Source organism: Sitophilus oryzae, unplaced genomic scaffold, assembly GCF_002938485.1.
Source record: "Sitophilus oryzae breed Bouriz unplaced genomic scaffold, Soryzae_2.0 scaffold_170_pilon_pilon, whole genome shotgun sequence".
NCBI lineage: Eukaryota > Metazoa > Arthropoda > Insecta > Coleoptera > Curculionidae > Sitophilus > Sitophilus oryzae.
In genome coordinates this window covers 1,097,201-1,118,171 of record NW_022146402.1, presented here as the reverse complement: position 1 = coordinate 1,118,171, position 20,971 = coordinate 1,097,201, and the positions used below count along the sequence as shown (strand labels likewise).

At 31.4% G+C, this 20,971-nt stretch overlaps 1 protein-coding gene across 1 annotated transcript in view; it reads right to left on the bottom strand.

The window, feature by feature from the left end:
• Positions 1 to 20,971, bottom strand: part of LOC115881261 (KH domain-containing, RNA-binding, signal transduction-associated protein 2-like) — a 175,163-nt gene that overhangs the window by 82,338 nt on the left and 71,854 nt on the right. The window contains 1 exon segment of the mRNA XM_030898678.1: positions 17,407 to 17,523. Within this exon segment, the coding sequence (XP_030754538.1) occupies positions 17,407 to 17,523 (117 nt within the window).

Sequence of the window (20,971 nt, the reverse complement as noted above, 5' to 3'; positions counted from 1 at the left end):
ATATCTCTGATTTTAATACAATTATTTGTTGAAGGTTAAAATGCTAGACTTCTTTGGCTTAAAACCTACATTCTGGCGTTTTAAAAAAGCGACGAGTTTGTGATTTTTTGATATCTCAGTCTTTTTCCTTAATTCTAGCATTGTCCGTATCATGATGTACGTAGCCCAAAGAGTAGATGACTTTTTCTGCCTTGCCGTGTTGCTAAAATATGCCATCAAGACGTCTCCGAAGCAATATTCTTAGAATTTCTTTCGGCACACCATTTTTCGTATACTTTTAATGCTATTTCATATCGCCCCCTACTTTTCTCTGGAAGTAAACTGGCTTCTGCTCTTTTTGCAGCTTCTGTAAGTTCTGGTGGAGTACCAATATTAAAGTAGTCTTCATTATCAGAACTTTCCGACAACATTTCGGCTTTCTATATTACATAAATTCGAAAAAGCGAACGAGAAATTCACAACTGTCACTTAGTTGTTTGTTTTGCTGTTGAAGGTTAGCGCTATAACAACCACTGGTACCGGTAACTATAGATATGGAAATGCCAAAACAGAAAACGACAAATTTTCGCATATTTATTTTTTTTTTCAAAGTAAACTACTGTCCCTATTTTTTAATTAATGATATGGTTGTAAATAAAATAATATACAAACCTCGGAGGAAAATTGTCATTATTATCTCGAGATTTAGTTAATCTCTCGGTAACCTCCTCGGTATGTAATATACTATTATTACTCATGCGGGGAAAGTAGTATCTTTTCGCTTTCTTTTGGAGTTTAATATTGAAATTGGCCTTTTCCGAAATCAAACTGCCGAGGTAATTTAATTTCGCTACATATTCCAATAGTTTTTCTCGGATTTTTATAGCACTATTGTGATTTTCCAGTGTTGGAGTGCACATGATTTTAGTTTTATCAATGTTCAGCTTATTATCCACATTCCAGCCGTATTTTCAAATATTATTCTGCTGTTATAGGTACGCCATAAACTGTTATTATAGAGCTTTTAATAATATTCACGTGTGTTAATTCTCAATTACGATTTAAAATTGCGTCAGCTAGCTTATAACTAGAAAATTATAGCTGGTCGTGCCATAAAACTACGTATATGCGAGTATCGATTTAGAGCAGAGGAAGGTGTTGAATTTAGATAAATATGCATACCTCGAAACTGCGTAATAAATTCTATTATTAATGGATAAAATTTAATATCCTTAATGCGTATATGTGCGGAAATTAAGTTTAAATTGAACATTAAGCAAGCATTAATTGAATAAATTATTCCAAATCTTTATTAGCTTAAAATCAGGGGCTTTCGCACAAACCACCAGTCCAATAACAATGATTTGGGATCCATTAAATATAATGACTGTGAGGGGAGTACTATTTCTATATTCATGCTAAAGAGATGTTTGTCCTTTTTCTTGATATATTTGAATTTATTTTAATTTTTTTCTGAGTTATTTTTTTATATTTTCTTGTTAACTTTACAATAGGTTATATGCAAAGTGTACAAATTTGGAAAGACATTGGGTCAAGACATGATATAAAGTGAGATTATACTTATTATAATTTATTCGAGTAAATTAAGGAGAAATTTTATACAGGGTGTCCCAATATTCCGGGGACGTACAACTACCACGTATTTTTGAAATCTATATAAATTTATTAGACCCTTTGAATAAAAAGACTAAGGAAGGAGCATATCAAAAATCTTAGGTACACCGCGATGGGCCTCAAATATGGCCGACTTAAATTCCGGTTTATCAGTGTCGTTCTAATTTTATTTAAAAAATGTAAAACTATGTTGTAGGGTAGACGTGGGGTAAACTCAATAATTTGTTGTTTTATTTTACGTTGTGAATAAATGTTGGTAGTTATTAAAATTGTTATAAAAATATATAATTCTAATAAAAATAGATAAGTTATAATAAGTATTTATTAACACAAACATCCGATACGCTATTGAAGCAGGTAAGTCAAATTAACGTATCTAAATTCTTTGACATCTAATCTTTGACAAGTAATAAATAAAAGCTAAAATGCAAGAAAAATATATAATTTAGTTAATTTAAGTGAATTTCATAAATGATCGGTTTACTACACGTATGTATATTATATAGTCACTTACTAGCGAAAAGTTGTTCCATTATTTCACTCAATTTTTGCCGAGATCTACCACGCATTACCATTTACAACCAACTATTTTAGAATCTTTTTCGATAAATCGCGATAGTGTCACTGTTAATTTAAGTTCTGCCACAATTTCCATCTAGATTTACTACCTTTATACAACTATCAGTAGTAGAATAAATGATAAATAACATAAAATAAGCTTCGTAAAGACTGACAAATCCACAAAATTTCAAATCAAATTCAAATGTGTCAAATGAATCGTCAAACAGAACTGTCAAGGATCCCCACCCTAGAGTGCTTTTATGGTGCTTTTTCCGCCCACTATGCATGAATACATGGATAGCATTATGCTCCTTCCTTAGTCTTCTTATTCAAAGAATAGACCCAATTTATCTCTGTACAAAAGTGTTTCGTTTGTTCGCTAGTTATTACGATTTGAATGAGATTGTAGCATTTTCATTTTCCAAATGCTACTTTGTTTTATTATAGACGGGTTTTTTATTATTGTATCGATATTCTTTTTACATTTCTACAACACTTAAATTTCGGAACGCTCTCTATCGAAAATATTGGATCGTACCCTGGTGTATCGACAAGACGGGAAACGTCAAAATCGTCACCTCGGATTTGGCCGTTGCCGAGGTCACCGTGCCATTTTTTGAGAATTAAATTTATTTGGCTGGTATTTTTCACAATATGGGAAAAATATTGTGATTTTGTTATCCTGTAGCAGATTGTGATTTTGTTATTCTCAGCATTTTTCTCAACATTTTTCTTTGGATTTTTCTTCAAGTATTTCTAGACGTTTTTCTAGAGTGTTTCTACACTTGCGTCTAGAAGTTTTTCGCCAAGTTTTTCCACAAGTTTTTTCTTCGAGTTTTTCAATCACCGAGTTAATCAGTATCAGCCTGTTCGGTTAGATTTCAGCCCTTCACCCCTCTGAGGAGAAGTTGGATGCAGTGATATTTTTTTTATCATTAAGAAGATCCTTTTTTAGTATAATTTGGTATAAAAGGCCAGTATATTTTTTTATGGCAAACTAAACTTTTATTAATTTGATTTTAAATAATCATTAGTGTGTTAAGAAATTAACTATTCTTAACATTTTACATTTAACCGGTTAAGTACTTGCCTTCAGCATTACTTTAACCTTTAATTTATAAAATTTAACGTTCTGTTATATTTTATATTTTTTTAACACTTTAGGTATTTGCCCTCAGCATTGCTTAAATTTTACTTGTATTTGATTATTAAAGTAACCATGTTATATTGATTGATTATTCGGATTTAACATCTATTTATGTTAACCTTTTATATCATTACGATCTTTGACCTGTAAGGGCAATCTTGGGTACAGATTTTAATCTTTTTCCCCTTAACTATATATAAACAAAAAGGTTCATGAATCTTCGTAATAAGTCAAGTCAGATTTAAATATTTATTATTCAGATATAACCAAGACCGTCTCTAAAAGTATTTTTTTATATTATAATTGTTTGAATAATATTTGAAAAGACATAATTTGATTTTAAGCAAGTTTTAAGATAGAGTTTCTTAAACATATTTCTTGTATATTAATGTATATAACTGGCCGAAAAAAAAGTAAATTTGGGTGTCTATGTTTTGCTAAATGCTTTAAAAAAATACGGAAAGGGTGGAAACTACCCCCATCCCTACATAAATTTTAGTATAGAAATTTTTCAACTCCACCGACAACAGATTTTCTTTTCGTAAAATGGTCTCTTCTAATATTTACTACATTTTTTGTCTCTAGTAAAAAAATGCCACAGTGCAGTGCTTACTTTTTGAGGAAAAAAATATATTTTTCCGAAGCTGACTCCCAAAAAAAAATTATTGTCATATCAAGCTGTGGAGGTGCATAAAATCTATTATGCTCTAATAATCTAGTTGGCGAAAATATGGAATTTTATGTATTATTTTTAGTACTAAATTTAAAACAATCATTTGTAAATTTATCATTAAACTAAGTTTTAAATATATTTTAAAATAAATGTTTGCCATATTCTCCACTCATAACTCCAGAGTATATGAGACACATTTAGTAACATAAATCCTAAAGATAAAACTCTTCCACTGGAAAGGTCGGGTATTTATGAGATTTCATGTTAAAATTGTAACCAAAAATATGTTGGGAAAACTAGAAGATCAATATTAACTAGATTTAAAGAACATATCGCTCAGATAAGATATGGTAGACTCTATAAATTTTGTGTTGCTCAACATATTTTTGATAAAGATCACTGTATAGATACTAATAATTTAAAATTAATTAAACAAGTCTCAAACTACAGCCAATTAGAGGCATATGAGAGCGTCAAAATTAATAACTGTAAAGATCATATGAACAGAGATAATGGTCCAATTCCTTCGAGTTCTCTGTTCCTATTGCTCTAGCTGCGGTAATTAATTGTTACGGTCGGGTGGTTTTGACTCGCTGGGCTAGTTTAGCCACGCTTACTCAGTGCCAGCTGAGCACCTATATAAACGCTCAATTTGTAGATATTATTACAATTTATATATAGATTAGTACATAGATTATCAGAAGGCTTTCGACCACGTTAAACACGATATTCTCCTAAACAGACTGCTCGAGATAGGAATAGACGCCAAAGACATTAGAATCATACAGGAACTATATTGGAACCAAACCGCAGAGATAAGAGTTAACAAAAATTTATCCACAGACACCTTCAATGTCTGTCAAGGAGTCCGCCAGGGCTGTATACTGTCACCAATACTTTTTAATATATACGTCGAAAAAATATTTCAAAATGGCCCTGGAAGGAGAAAGTGGAGGAATTCAGATTAACGGAGTTCCAATTAACAATATAAGATATGCAGATGATATGGCAATACTAGCACGAACTTTAGAGGATCTCCAGCAAATAATAAATAAGATAGGGGACATGGGAAATCGTTTCGGTCTTAAAATCCAACGCTGCCAAGACCAAACTATGGCAATAGGGACGCCAGCCTACAATCAACACCGCATTGACCGTGGATGGGAATATTACAGAGCGAGTTCCACGATTTAAATATCTGGGTGCCATGATCAATGAACGATGGGACTGCGATGAGGAAGTTAAACTTAGAACGAATTATGCAAAGTCAACATTTTTTAAACTTAAAAACTTCCTATTAGCACGCAGTCTCCCGCTAACACTTAGACTATTATGGCCCATCTTACTATACGGCGCAGAAACCTGGTCACTCAAGGCTAGAACCCTGAACCGCATCGAGGCTTTCTGAAATGTGGACTCTCCGGAGACTCTTACGTGTGCCATGGACCGCACATACAACCAACGAAGAAGTTTTAAGAACTGCAGGCTATGAACGAGAAATGCTTAATATAGTTAAAGAAAGGAAAGTCTCATACCTCGGCCATATCCTTAGAGAAAACAAATATTACATTCCTAAGCTGATTCTACAAGGAAAAATAGAGGGACGGCGAGGCCCAGGAAGAAAACAATATTCCTGGCTAAGAAACATACGGGATTGGTGTAACATCAGCGACGCAGCCACCATATTTCGAAGAGCCGAAAACGGCACTCTACACATTGTATGAAGAGTACAGACAATCGCCAACGTGCGGCTAAGCACAAGGCACAGGAAGAAGATTACAATTTGTAATATATTAAAAACGAAATATAAGACTAAATCGATAGTAAAATATAACACACTTGAATTTGAAATATTTAAAGATATAAAATATCTAAATATTGAAGAACAATGGCAGTATTTTAATGACTTTTTGTATATTCAGAATATGCCATTAAATTATAACATGGGTATTGACATTTTGCATTTTATCCATATAACAAGGGCCATTTATTGGCATTAAAATTTCAATTTATAAACCAATTGAAGCCCAGTTAATATAAAATAAACCCTATAAAAACGGAAATATAACGATTTTCTGGAAAAATAGACGTCAGTTGAAATAATATTCGACATTTATTACTGTCGGTAATAGTTTCATAAAATATGTTACACATTTTCCTTTTTTTAATAGCATTTTATTTCCCGAGACAAAATGGAAAATATTAAAACATGTGATATAACTAATATTGTTAATATACAGTTAATACCAAATAAACTTTTAGTCACGTGATTGAGCTTGACCCGCACAGAGTTACCCACTTTCATATATTTTCTTTTAATCAAAATATTTTGGGAAACAAAAATAAATTAATTATAAATATACAAACAGTTATTATTTGCATCAACAAAACTCATCTTCTTAACGGCCCTTAAGGGACATAAAGGGCCATTTGTACCGCTTTCCCGTTCAAAATATTCTAATACGGTTGCGACGAGTTTTTTGCAGCGCCTATCTTGTGCACTTCACACTAAGAAAAGTTCTAAAAAGAACAATTTTCGACTGCAAAGTCTGCTAGTAAAAAATAGCCAGCTTAAAGTACTACAACACAATTTACTTAAACCGAAAATTTGTAATACACAACTAAAATGTCAAAACGAATGAAATTGAGAGGAAATCTATACTATAGTCTGTGAAACGAATAACTTTGAATTTGACAGTTCCCGCGGGCTTTTCTAGTGTTAATTTTATTAGGTTAGCAACTTGCGCCCATGCTGACGCAATGCCGTCTCTAATGGAACAGCCTCGGAGCGAGATTTATGACGTCACGCTAGTTAGATTCTACGGATTAATAAATATGTTGTAGAATACATGGAAAACATAATTATTTCTCGTATTTTTGGTTTGTATTTTAAAAATGATATAGTTTACATGAAATATACATAATATACATTTAATAAATGCTATATATATATATATATATATATATATATATATATATATATATATATATATATATATATATATATATATATATATATATATATATATATATATATATATATATTGGCAAATAAACTATGAACCATACAAATGCAGTAAATGTTTTACAATATACAAATAATGAATAGGTACATAAGATAATGGGTAGAATGTAAAATATATTTTAAATTTTGTGATTTGAAAATCGATTTAATTTAACAAAAAACATTCAATATCTTCTAATAGTGATGTATTATTATTTGCATTCACAAAGTTTATATGTATATTTTGCAAGTATCAATGTTCGAAAAATTATATTTGCAAATAATACAATATCATAGAAAAAAGGCGTCAGCGATGGCCATGAAATAAAGATCGCTGTCATTTTATATGTAAAATTATTCTAAGATTTTTGATTTTCTTGGGATTTAGGTTCGGGAAAAACGCTGATTAAGTTTTCATTTGGTTTTTCATTATTTTTTTTTTGGTTTAAAAAAAATCACGTTTCGGCTAACATTATAGCCTTCATCAGTGTTGTGTCATATGAAAAAATAGTGTCGAATATAATCCAAAAAATTACATATAAAATATTCACACCACACACCACATAATGTTTACTGTAATTAATAAACTAATATAAACTTGTCAAAAGATGACCACATATTTTTTAAAATTATTATTCTTAACGCTAAAAATATCTACATCGACTATGGCTGAAATCGTACTCCATAGTCAATGTAGATAGTGCAGTTAGTGTTAAGAATAATAATTTAAAAAAATATGTGGTCATCTTTTGACAAGTTTATATTAGTTTATTAATTGCAGTAATATTATGTGGTGTGTGTGAATATATTATATGTAATTTTGGATTATATTCGACACTATTTAACTAACTGTATGACGTCATAAATCTCACTCCGAGGCTCTTCTATTAGAGACGGCATGGGCCTGATATTTAGAAATGTCAAAAGCTGATGATATTTTACTTTTGACAATTATGACATTTCGTGTTGATTTTTTGCAAGAAGAGGAAGAACTGTCACTTGTTTTATTAGTTTCCTTTTCTATTTCAGGAAAGTAAAAAGAGTTACCTATCTGATTCGTTCAGGCACTCAATTTAAAGAATTTCAGTTAACTTTTTTGACAGAGGGTTTTTATATTTGCCATGTTGGTAAAAAATAACGGTCAAAATTCAAAGTTATTCATTTTATAGACTATAATATATAAAATCCTTAAGTGACTGACTGATACTGATTAATTACGATCCTTCTCAAACTACTCAACGTAAGAAGCTCAATTTTGGCATACAGGTTGGTTCTAGGGTTTAGAGGTTCGATAAGAAGGAATTTTTCGAAATTCCAGTTCCAAGAGGGTGAAACCACCCCTCAAATATTACAATATTTTTTATTTTCAAAAACGGTCAAGTTTCCGAAAAAAACGCTTAAACACGTATATTTTATTTTGTTTTTTACATATTTTAAGATTTTTTAAAAATGTATACAGGATGTTTCGAAAAATCTGGTCATTGATTAATCACGATCCTGCTTAAAGCGATTGACGTAAAAAGCTGATTTTTTGAAAACAGACTGACTTTAGGGTGTAGAGGTTCGATAAGAAGGGATTTTTCGAAACTCGAATTCTAAGGAGGGGAAACTATCCCTCAAATATTAAAATATTTTTTATTTAAAAACCGGTGAGTTTTTTTCTTTGAAAAACTACTTTTCCTATTTCGCAGAGTTGATAGTGTAGTATACGAAAAACCTATTAGGCAGAAACCTGTCGTTGAAATTGAAGAAAATTAATTTGCCTTAATTGGTTATTTTACAAACAACAAACAAACAAACAACGCTTTATTGTGCAAAAAGCCAAAACAGCTTCATCGACAAAGCACTCACAAACAACAAAATCACAAAAAAATACAAACAACAAAAAATACACAATACAAATAATACAATTCAAAAAAATTTAAGTCTTTAAAATTACAAAAAGAATATACATGGACAATTTTAGAACAGTACACAGTAAATAGATATGATTTTAGAGTTATAAAATATTAAATACTTGACCTTTGACCAGTGTGTGAGATGATCAAAATTTTAAAATTCAAAATTGTTCATAATTAAACATCAACAAAAATGTCGTTTACAGCATATAGGGCTCTCTCCAGTAAGCATGATTTTAGAGCTTTGCGAAATGCGGGAAAGAATGAAAGCGACTTGATATCCAAAGGCAGATGATTGTACATTTTTTTGGCATTGTACAGTATTGAACCTTTAACTAGTTCTGAGCTCGGGGTTGGCAGATAAAGATCGTGCTCTGCATTCTAAGTGGATAGTTATGAGATGGCCTTTCGGGAATAGCAGATATGTGCTTGCGGATTAAGCAAACGGATTCAAAAATGAATAAAGAAGGAAGAGTCAGTATTTTCAAATTTTTAAAGAAATTCTGGCAGTGAGTTCTACTGTTCAGTCTCAATAAATATCGAAGTGCTCTCTTTTGAAGTCTGAAAACACGATCAAATTTTGTTGCGCAGCAAGTACCCCAGAATGGAAGGGCATAACGAAGATATGACTCAAAAAGAGCATAATAGACTATTCTAGAGGTTGAGAAGTAAAGTTCCTTAGAAACTAATCTTAGCGCAAAACAGGCAGGCGCTTAGTTTCTTTGATAGAGCTTCGATGTGAAAGTCCCATTTTAACAAGTTGTCTACAACAAGTCGTAAGAACTTCACAGAGTCCACGACGTCAATAGTGGTGTTATTAAGTACAAAAGGTTGTAAGTACTTTTATATGACAAAACTTTAGTTTTTGATAGGTTGAGGCATAGGAGATTAGAATCGCACCAAGACTTAATGGTGCGTAAGTCATTGGATATAGTATCATATAGCGCCGCAACATCTGGGCCGCTCCAAGTGAAACTAGTATCGTCCGCAAAGAGGCAGATTTTACCGCTAATGTCCAGATTTGCAATGTCGTTGATAAACACCAGAAACAAAATAGGGCCAAGTACTGAACCCTGAGGGACACCACATTCTATAGGCTTACAAGAAGACATAGACGTATCAATCCTCACAAGCTGCCTTCTGTTGCCAAGATATGACTTAAGCCATTCGAGCGGCACTCCCCTGAAACCATAGTATTGCAATTTGTTAATTAAGATATTATGATTTACACAATCGAAAGCCTTAGAGAAATCACAGAAAATTGTAGCTGTAGAGTGATGGTTATTCAGGCTAGAGTATACATTATTAAAAAGGTCGAACATAGCATCATTTGTGCAACTGTTACTTAGAAATCCAAATTGATGGGTAGTAAGTATTTTATATTTAAGGAGAAAAGATAGAAACCTTTTTTTAACCAATCTTTCAATGATCTTAGATAATGTGGACAGGAGTGCAATTGGGCGATAGTTCGAAGCTTCATCTTTATCACCTCCTTTATACAGAGGAATAATTATTGCTGTCTTAAGACAGTTTGGAAAAACTCCTTTTTGGAATGACTCGTGAATTAAAGTAGTAAGATGGTTTAGTGTGCATTCAGGAAGTTCAGAGAACATTTTGAGAGTAAGCCCATCAGTCCCAGATGAGGATTTTTACAGAAAATCCAAAATATCTACAAGTCATCGTAACTACTTCTTTATTTTTCTTAATAAAATAATAAATACTTAATTTTTTTTTATTATAGCATGCATATTTAAATATCTTCAAACATCTCAAAAACCAAAGCTTTTAAACATATTAAACCCTTATAATAAATGCCTTATTTTATGCCCAAGAATCCAAAATGAAATAAAATACCGAGTGTTCCATAAGAAAAAATATAACTCTGGTATGGGTCTTAGTTCTGACACACCCTGTACATTTCAAAATAATTTAAAATTATCCACAGTGCCTCTCTACATATACCCATAAAATATTTTGTTTCTACATCTGTCCGTTTTCGTATAATCAACCGAGGCGAATGAGGTGCGCCACCCTGTATATAATTTAGATTTATGTTTCGCGGAGTGAATTTAACCTGCTAATTACAATAATTATTTATCATTAACAGTTGATTTTATTTTGTTACAGTATTCCCCCATGGCAAATTGTCTAGAAAACTGTTGGAGAATCAAGCTTGAAACTGAAATCAAACTGAAAACAAAAGCTTTTCTCAGCTTACTATTATTTGATGCGCGTCGACATTTAGAAACAATAGGGATCTAAGAAGTCTTTGAAATCTGTGGGGACCACGGTCCAGAGAACTAAAAAAGATCGATTTTAAGAGAGAATAGGCGTTGAGATATCAAGATCACTCCTAGGTGGGAGGAAAATTAAATTGGCATTGAAATCTCTATTGAAAATTGTTTTTAGTTTATTAGATTAAAATGTATATTCCTATTTTTTCTTACTATTTTTTTTTTTAATTTTTAAATTGGAAATCATAACAAATATAAATAAAACATTTTATTCTTCTTTTGTGTGCTAACGGTTGTATTGATTAAAACAAAACTATTCAAATCTGGTTCACTCAAATATTAACCAATATACAGGGTGTTTCTAAAAACATGTGCCATCTCTAGTGGGGAGATTCCTCACGTAAAAATAAGATTTTTCGTATCAACATATATAGGCCTGATTCTGCTTTGCTTCGTAGCCACAAAGGGTTAGTCTTCATTTTTTTTCGATTTATTACAATTTTCTTCCAAGTGCTTTTAGCGATTCGAATGAAATTTTGAAGGTAAAAGTTACTATAAGTGCCACATATTTTAATGCTAAAAAAGTCTCGACATATTTACAAGGGACGGACATATTTACCAGGGACGTGCATATGGGTTATTACTAGAATATTTTTCTAAAAAAAATGTGCGCTACTGACATATTTTTCTCTTGTTAGCGAAATAGTGAAGCAGTTGAATGCCGATTACAATAAATAAGTCTATTATAAAAATAAGTCTTCTTATAATTTATTGATCTCGGCGTCATTGATGAGATAAACACAATTTTATTAATTTGCCTTGGTCCAAGTCTAAGCAACCTTTAAAAAATTTTAATATCATTAACTTGCAAAAGTTTTAAATAAGTACTTATTGATTCCTCATCAAAAAATTTTCTATAAACATAGGTATGGAAATGCATAGTTTTAGAGTTACAGGATGTAAAAACTTTAAAAGGTTTGTTGTAATTATCTTAAATCCATTATTTTTTTATTTGAAATTGCTGTAGGTTGGACTAATAGTAATAATAACTGATAGTAATAATAACTAATAATATTTAATAATAAATTTGGTAAAATATATAATTTATTAATTTTATTTTTATTAATTGTGATTAATAAAATAGCATTTATCCGAGCATTTATCTTACATCAAGGAGGCCGAATTCGACAAAATATAAAAGGATAACTTTTAATTGGCATTAAACGGCCTACATAATTTTGATATCAAAAGAAAAGTCGGTGGCGCACATGTTTTTTTTTGAAAATATTCCAGTGATAACCCATATGCACGTCCCTGATGAATTTAGCGACACTTTTTTAGCATTAAAATATGTAGCACTTATAGTAATTTTTACCCTCAAAATTTCATTCGAATTACTAAAAGTACTTGGAAGAAAATTATAATAAATCGAAAGATCATTAGGAATTTAACACCCTGTAGCTACGAAACAAAGCAGAATCGGACCTATGTTGATATGAAAAATAAATATTCTTTTTACGTGAGAAATCTTCTCACGAGAAATGACACATATCTTTTGAAACACCCTGTATGCATCTAATTTAGATTTATAAAGCCTAAAGCTACATTCAGACCTTCGTAATTAGTCGAATAAATTAGTGGTTTCAATTAGCGTAGAAGTTTGTTCCTTTAATTTCAATGTAAGCATTCAGAACGTCAAAATTAGTGGTAGACATTTTCAGTTAGTAGAAAAAGTTATAAAACGTTTAATTTTTCCAGTAATTATACTTCAAAATTTGCGAGAAATGTCATTTTGGCCTTTAATTATCTTCTGTCAAGAGAAATTGTTGTTAGAAATCAAAAGTTGATTGTTTTATAAGCTAAATATTAGGCTTTCTCTATAGATACAACTGACTACCGCAATCTGTTAGGATATTCTATCTATTTTAATTGCGTTTTTTAAACATGGTGAATGATCGTAAACTAATAAATATAAACTGTAGTTGAAACCACTAATTGCCAGGTTCTGTATGAAGCTTTATGAAAGAAAGCGACACATTTTGAACACTAACAATGTTTAAATGACCTCCTTTAAAGAGCCCGGCACTTTACATAACCTATCTTTTTAAATGAGCTTGCGAGATTCGTACTAACATTATGTACCTCCAGGGCAACAATGGCTTCTTTTTCGCTGGAGAATAAAGGGAATCGAGCCGTAACAGAGACATTTTCACGTCCTAAGTGTTTCTTTAACTGTTCCACAGTTGACCTGTCCTACAAACGTTTAACAATAGAACTGGGATTTTCCCCAAAGCCCCTTCGCTCAATAATTCAGTAAAGGAAAGGAATAATTACCAGCAAACAAAAGAGAAAACGTGGGAGACGGGAAGAATGGAGATTTTAGAAGAGACGGAAAACAGCGGTGGCTCGTTATAAGGTATTTTTTACAAATTACTTAATATCTGTAAAACTTGGAAAATAAGTTTGTTATAATAATGCTTTTATTTATTCACTATTCTAATAAAGAATATGCTTTCCTTCAGAAACTCTCTATTTATTTATCTAGTAATGCTAAAACACTCTATTTGAAAGTCGATTAGAGAAAATAGTATGATTCATTGGCAAGCGATGTAAATATTTGTGATGAGGTAAAATTGTGATGTAAGAGGAGGCTTAGCTTACCGGCGCGCGGCAGGTCGGTCAGTAATTGATTGGCCGGCCGGCTGTGTAGTGTTGTGTTTTGTCACAGAGCTGACAAATAGGGGTTGCGAGTCTTTTGACTAACATAGTTGCAAGTCGTTTGACTGTAAGCCAACGGGGTCGTAAGCCAGCGGGGTCTTTGACCACAGGAAGAAAACCTCTTGTGACGTCCTGCCTTCGAGTTGGTCTTGAGAGTTTGAGGTCTCCATAATGTCTTCTCGATTGACGATGCGGCGGCGTTGGGATAGTGAGCTACCCAATTAGCTTATTCGATTGGGATGCGAATCTGTTTAGCGGCAGAATTGCGTCCGGGGGAAGCCCCTATACTATTTCAGGTGACACTAGCTAGTTGTTGAAGATTATTAATCAATAGATCCGAATAATAGTTGAATTAGACGGAAGATATGGAATGTGATATATTGAATAGAATGTCAGTGATGTCAGTGGTTAGGAGGTGGAGTATCCCCGGGTGAGTCTTACTATTTAACTATCAATTTTATCCAGATCAGTAAATGTTTGTTTTGTTATTTTCATGTACAATGAGAGAGTGCTTGCCAATGACCAACTAAATGGATATTTGAGGTGAATTTGCATTGTGAGACCCCGTTGAGCAAGCCCCAAAAATAGCGATTTTACATATCAAACAGCCGCTACACTATCCCCGAAATATTTCTGGAAACAGTACGATAAATAGAAGCCTGTGTTATAAAAATTAGTTCCCACGTTTTCTGAAATTGATCTAGACGCGCCGTGATTGGTTGTCTGTTTTTTATTGTTAATCTAGGTTCTACACTAATTTTTATAACACGGGCTTATATTTATCGTGCTATTTTGTGAAATAGCACGAGGCAATCAAGGTCAAACGTTGTTTTGACAGAAAAATAAGTAAACATGGAAAAACTGATATGAAAACAGTTACCGATGGTTAATTAAATTGGCTAATCCTCGAAGTTTACACAAGAATATTTAGTTTTAATATCATTGTCTAATATTATTAATTACAATATAGTAAAAAAAAATAAAACAGTGACTAACTAGCGGTCTACCATTTATCGGCTTATAATCCACAGTATTGCGCATCATGAACAAAATATACACAAAATTAATTAAAAAATCGTCTAATTATTTATTATATCTAGTAACAGTTAACATTTAAGTAACATTTAACCTGTAGTCTGTAGCAAAGTTTAGTTTATTAATTTGTTTTGTTTTTCGAGTTTTAATTGTCTAAATCCCTGCATAATCAATACTAGATGAATGGATGTATATCAAACCATGCTGGGTGCTTATAAAAGTATCGTTTACAGATTTCTCAGAACAAGAACAAATTTTTCGAAGAACAATAAAAGAACATTGCTTTTAAATGATGTTCGTGGACCATACTTTTGTTGACATCGGGTCAAATAATAATTTTCCCAAGCGGATATATTGATAATGTTACCAGTATTACTCATCAAGCAATACTACTCTTATATTAATCAATTATTAAGGCCGTAAACAAACATATCATATACAATTTTATATACTAATTCATTATAATAAAATTAAATCACAAAAGTCTGGAATTCTATTTCTGCAGTTTAAGTGAAAAATTTTGTTCCTAAATATCTACTATACATATAATAAACGCGTGTTGAAATATTAATTCTGTAAAATGTGGAATATATATCAATATAACATAATACGAGATGTAATTAACGAAATATCATAGAAACAACAGCTATTTTAGAAACGTCTAGGTTTACTTATTTCACTGAGATTTATGAAAAAAAAATCCTTTGCCTCCGATACAGATACCGCCACATTTTGGAAATAGCTCAAAACAAAACAAAATTGAACGAGGCGACAAAAAACACCCTTCTCTCTCCTCACGAGTAGTTTTCAGGCGCTTTTCATTATTAATTTGTTAGTCTCATTAAAGCGACGGTCTCAAATCAATGCAACTTCAAATAAAAATAAATAATAAATAGAGCATGTTAGAATAAAGAATTTAAGTTTACATCAGAAAAAATTCCTATCTATACTAATATATAAAATCCTTAAGTGACTGACATACTGATTAATCACGATCCTGCTCAAACCACTCAACGTAAGAAGTTCAATTTTGGCATACAGGTTGATTCTAGGGTGTAAGATTTTTTAAAAATATATACAGGGTGTTTCATAAAATATGACCATTGAGTAATCACGATTCTGCTTAAACTGCTTGGCAATTTTTTGGCAATTTTTTGGCAAAATAAAAAAATATATTTTCTTTACAGAATATATATTTTAAGATTTTTAAAAATGTATACAGGGTGCTTCAAAAAATCTGGTCATTGATTAATCACGATCCGGCTTAAAGCGCTTGACGTAAAAAGCTGATTTTTGGAAAACAGATTGACTTTAGGGTGTAGAGGTTCGATAAGAAGGGATTTTTCGAAACTCGAATTCTAAGGGGGTGAAACTATCCCTCAAATATTAAAATATTTTTTATTTAAAAGCCGGTGACTTTTTCGGAAAAACTCTTAAACACGTATATTTTATTTTGTTGTTTTACATATTTTAAGATTTTTCATAAATTTTTACAGGGTGTTTCATAAAATATGACCATTGAGTAATCAAGATTCTGCTTAAAGTGCTTGACGTTTAAAGCTGATTTTTGGCAAACGGAATGACTATGGGGTGTAGAGGTTCGATAAGGAGGGGTTTCTCGAATCTCAAATTCCAAGAGGGTGAAAACGCCCCTCAAATATTACAATATTTGTTATTTAAAAAACGGTTAGTCTTTCGGGAAAACGCTTGGATAAGCACAATTTATTTTTTTTTACATATATTGAAATTTTTTAAAAAATCATACAGGGTGTTCCAAGAAGTTGGATAATTTCTTAACCACGATTCTGCTTAAACTGCTTGACGTAAAAAGCTTATTTTTGGCAAACGGATTTTTCGAAAGTCAAATTCCAACGAGATGAAACTATCCCTCAAATATTACCAAGTTATATAATAATATCGCCATGTTGTTTTTTCTCATGCTGACATAAATGTGTGAAAATTTTATCCAATTTTATGTTAATGGAAATTCTTGCTTTGCTTTATCATCACCATTACAAATGATTAATTCCACGCGAACGAAGTCGCTGGTACACGCTAGTAATAGTATATTGTTTTATTAGGAATAGAACATACTATTTTTTTTCAAACGCAACAAATAATTTTTTAAACGATTTCAAACGTTCCAGATAATATAAAAAGATTTTAATACCTTGTATGTAATTTTATATCGAGAAACTATGGTTACGCTCATTGAATTTGACACTTCATGTCAGTTTAATAATATATTTCGTACTTTTATGCTTAGGCGTAAAAGTGCTTTACTTTTATGTCTAGGCGTTAAAATGGCTTTTTTATATTGTCAATCACTTCGCAAAAAGTAATACTTTTGAGACGGTTGAAAAAAAAAATATATTTTTTTGGCAAATAAAAAAATATATTTTTCTTTACAGAATATATGTTTCTAAAATAAGAAAACTCTTTTAGCAACATTGTTGATGCTTCAATGCAATAATTTCGACGAACGTCACTGGGATATTAAAAAAATAACGAAATACGCTTACCTTATGTCTGTCTCTCATGGATCCCCGGCCCAATACCGCCATCTTGCACATGGTGTCCTCTTGTAGACGTTTTAATGAATTTCCTTTGGGGCCCAGCAGTTTCCCGACAAAATTAAACTGGAAAAATTGAAGGGAGATTAGGCGACATTGTTTCGTCTAACGGAGAAAGTGTGTGCTCGTGTGTGTGTTTTATACGGCAGAAAAAACTTAATAGAGTTTATATTGTATTCTGTTTTAAATAGAAAAATAAGTTTTTTTTCGTAAAGCAAAATAAATAACAGTTGGGGTTTGGAACCTTTCATGTTAGCATCATCAGCATATGATTAAAACTAGTTTATTCATGTTATATTAACACAGTTTTAATCATCTGTTGATGATGCTAACATGGTTAGCACAACGCGCTATTATACGAATATCTCCGGATGGACCTAACTATACTTGTAAATGTTATTTTATATTTCAGCCCAAAAAATCACTCTACGTATTTTTTTGCTTATTCATTAATTATTTATTAATTTATAAAATTAAACGGAATTTTAGGAATTTAGGAATTTCCCGAAGAGATAGGGTCCGAAACGAAGAAATTCAACAGAGGATAGGAATAGAGGGATCTTTGGCAACCGACATCGAACGCCAACAACTTATGTGGTACGGACATGTCCAGAGGATGGATGACGACTTCCAAAACAAATTATGCAACGGATACCCCAACATCGAAGAAAACGTGGAAGACCTAAGAAGACTTGGAAGGAGGGTGTCACAAGAGCAATGAGTGCCAGAAATCTAAACGAGGGACAATGGAACGATCGGAAGACGTGGAAGTTAGGCATCGGACAACGTCGCAAGACGTTCTAAACCAATATATATATATATATATATATATATATATATATATATATATATATATATATATATATATATATATATATATATTGTTTAGTGCAAACCTATCTGTATATATATAATTTTGTTTTAGTGCAAACCTAAAGTATGTACCAGGATGTATTTCAGGAAAATATTTTAACTTCTATAGGGTGGCTCAAAAAAGTGTGAGCGGACCTGGATGATTTTTTTAAATGGAACACCCTGTTGCATTATTGGCTTCCTTTCAGATCACTTTCAGATCACTTTACATAACCCTAAGATATGAATAAATATATTTCCATAGTTTCAGAGATATTAAAAAATAAATTAAAAATATATATTTTTCAGCCCTTCTTAAAAAGATTATTAAAAATACAAGAACTGTTCTGAAATCAAAACGATATTAGATATTTACTTTAGATGGTCTGTTCTTACTTTGCTATAAATATGGTGATCGTAGTTCATACAGGATGTTCAATATTCTACGCCAAACTTTCTAAAATATAAAATATTTTTTCTTTGTTTTTTTAAATGGAACACCCTGTATATTATTTTTTTATTAGATGGAGAGTTTAAAAATGAACATTTATTGTATTTAGAGTATTTCAAAATTTTTAACGGTTTCGCAGATACACACAGTATTATTTCATATGGCGCTTTCAATGGTAAAATACGAGAGAAAAATTACTGGGTGGCTTTGATAAAAATTTACTGTGGAAAATGTCATATGAAATATAAAACCGCAAATATCTGCGAAACCGTTAAAAATTTTGAAATACTCTAAATATAAAAAATGTTAATTTTTTAATTCTCCGTCTATTGAAAAAATAATATACATGGTGTTCCATTTAAAAAAACGAAGAAAAATTATTTTATATTTTAGAAAGTTTGGCTTAGAATTTTGAACATCCTGTATAATTTACGATTTTCATATTTATAGCAAAGTAAGTACAGACTATTTAAAGTAAATACCTAATATAGTTTTGTTTTCAGAACAGTTTTTGTATTTTTAATAATTTTTTTAAGAAGGGCTGAAAAAATATATATTTTTGATTTATTTTTTAATATCTCTGAAACTATCAAAATTTATTTATTCATATCTTAGGGTTATGTAAAGTGATCTGAAAGGAAGCCAAAAATGTAATAATATACAGGGTGTTCCATTTAAAAAAAATCATCCAGGTCCACTCACCCTTTTTTGAGCCACTCTATAGAAGTTAAAATATTTTCCTGAAGTACATCCTGGTACATACTTCAGGTATGCACTTAAACAAAATTCTCAAGTTGTTTATTCTAGAATCTACAGATGCCCGACGCACTATTGCCGGACCCTGTATATATATAAAATTAAACGCAGGATTCAAAATTTTGAAAAATAATATGTGGAACATTTTAAATCAGCTCAGGTATAAAAAACCTGCATACAATTTTCTTGAGAAAGAAGTCTTGATTTTTAAAGTACTATACTATCAAAAAAAGGCGTTAGAGATAGCTTGGAAATGAGCATCGCTTTTATTTTGTATACAAATAATTTAATTGATCGTCATTTCCAAGTCAACTGGGCGCGTTTTTTTTTCGACTATACTTCGGTATATTTTTGGATCCATTCCGCTTATTAAATTAAATACTTATTAAATTAAAAAAAACTAGAATATTAAGCCTAATGAATGAAACTTAATCTGTGTTTGTAAATGTAAATCTACTTCGTCACTACAAAAATATTGTAAAAGTAAAGGTATAATGTTAATAAGGTATAAAGAGGTTTTGATTTTAATTTTATATCTTTAACTGTACTTTATAATCAGATCAAGATTATATATATTTTTTTTACATTACAGAATTTTCTTGGATGTGATTCGCTGTTATTTGTATTTCTTTACATATGAACTTACATACTAAGGGTCGGCATTTCTGGTCTTGGTGCCAATTTTCGTGTGTACGAAGAGTACAGTCAACAGGCTTAGTAAAATAAGATGTACTGAATAAAGAGAGAAGGCAAATATTTTTCCAAAAGCATGGAATCTAGCGTCAAATTAAGTGATTAAGTAATAAATAGTTCGTATTTTTACTCTCTCCGACTTACTAGATTGCTATAGCGATTCACTCCTATATATGTAAATACCTACCCAAGGTTTCTCTTGCCAGCAGGGCATACTGTTGTTTGGTGTCAAGTTAATATCGTCGCGTCAGCGATAAAATAAAATTTTATTTACTGATAGAGAGCCGGAGTCATAAAAATCACAAATACTATGTTAATTTTAAACAAATAAAATTATAAAGAACTTAATAAATAAAAAAGTATTACTAGAGCAGAAAAAAAATTAAATAGTGTTGCGGACCCGTACCGTGTGAACTTGGCCTTAGGCTTGGCCACTCGGCTATGACTCATACGACCACCGACGTTCGAAGAACGACGCTAAGAATTTTCGAGATATGTCTGGACTGTCTGTTTCTCTCATAGATAAGCCGATGCCCGAAACCTGAAGGAGATAGAGATAAATAACCGATCGACGCGTACAGTTACAATCGCCGCGCTAATTCAAAATAAATTTCTGTTAGATAAATAATTAGATAAATTGTAAATAAGTTATAAATAGTTCTTTAAGTTTTCTTTTAATCGTTATTGTTTGTAAATTAGTGTTAAATAAATTGTGTTTAAATAAATTGTGACTTTCTATCCACACGGAACCGACGAAAAACG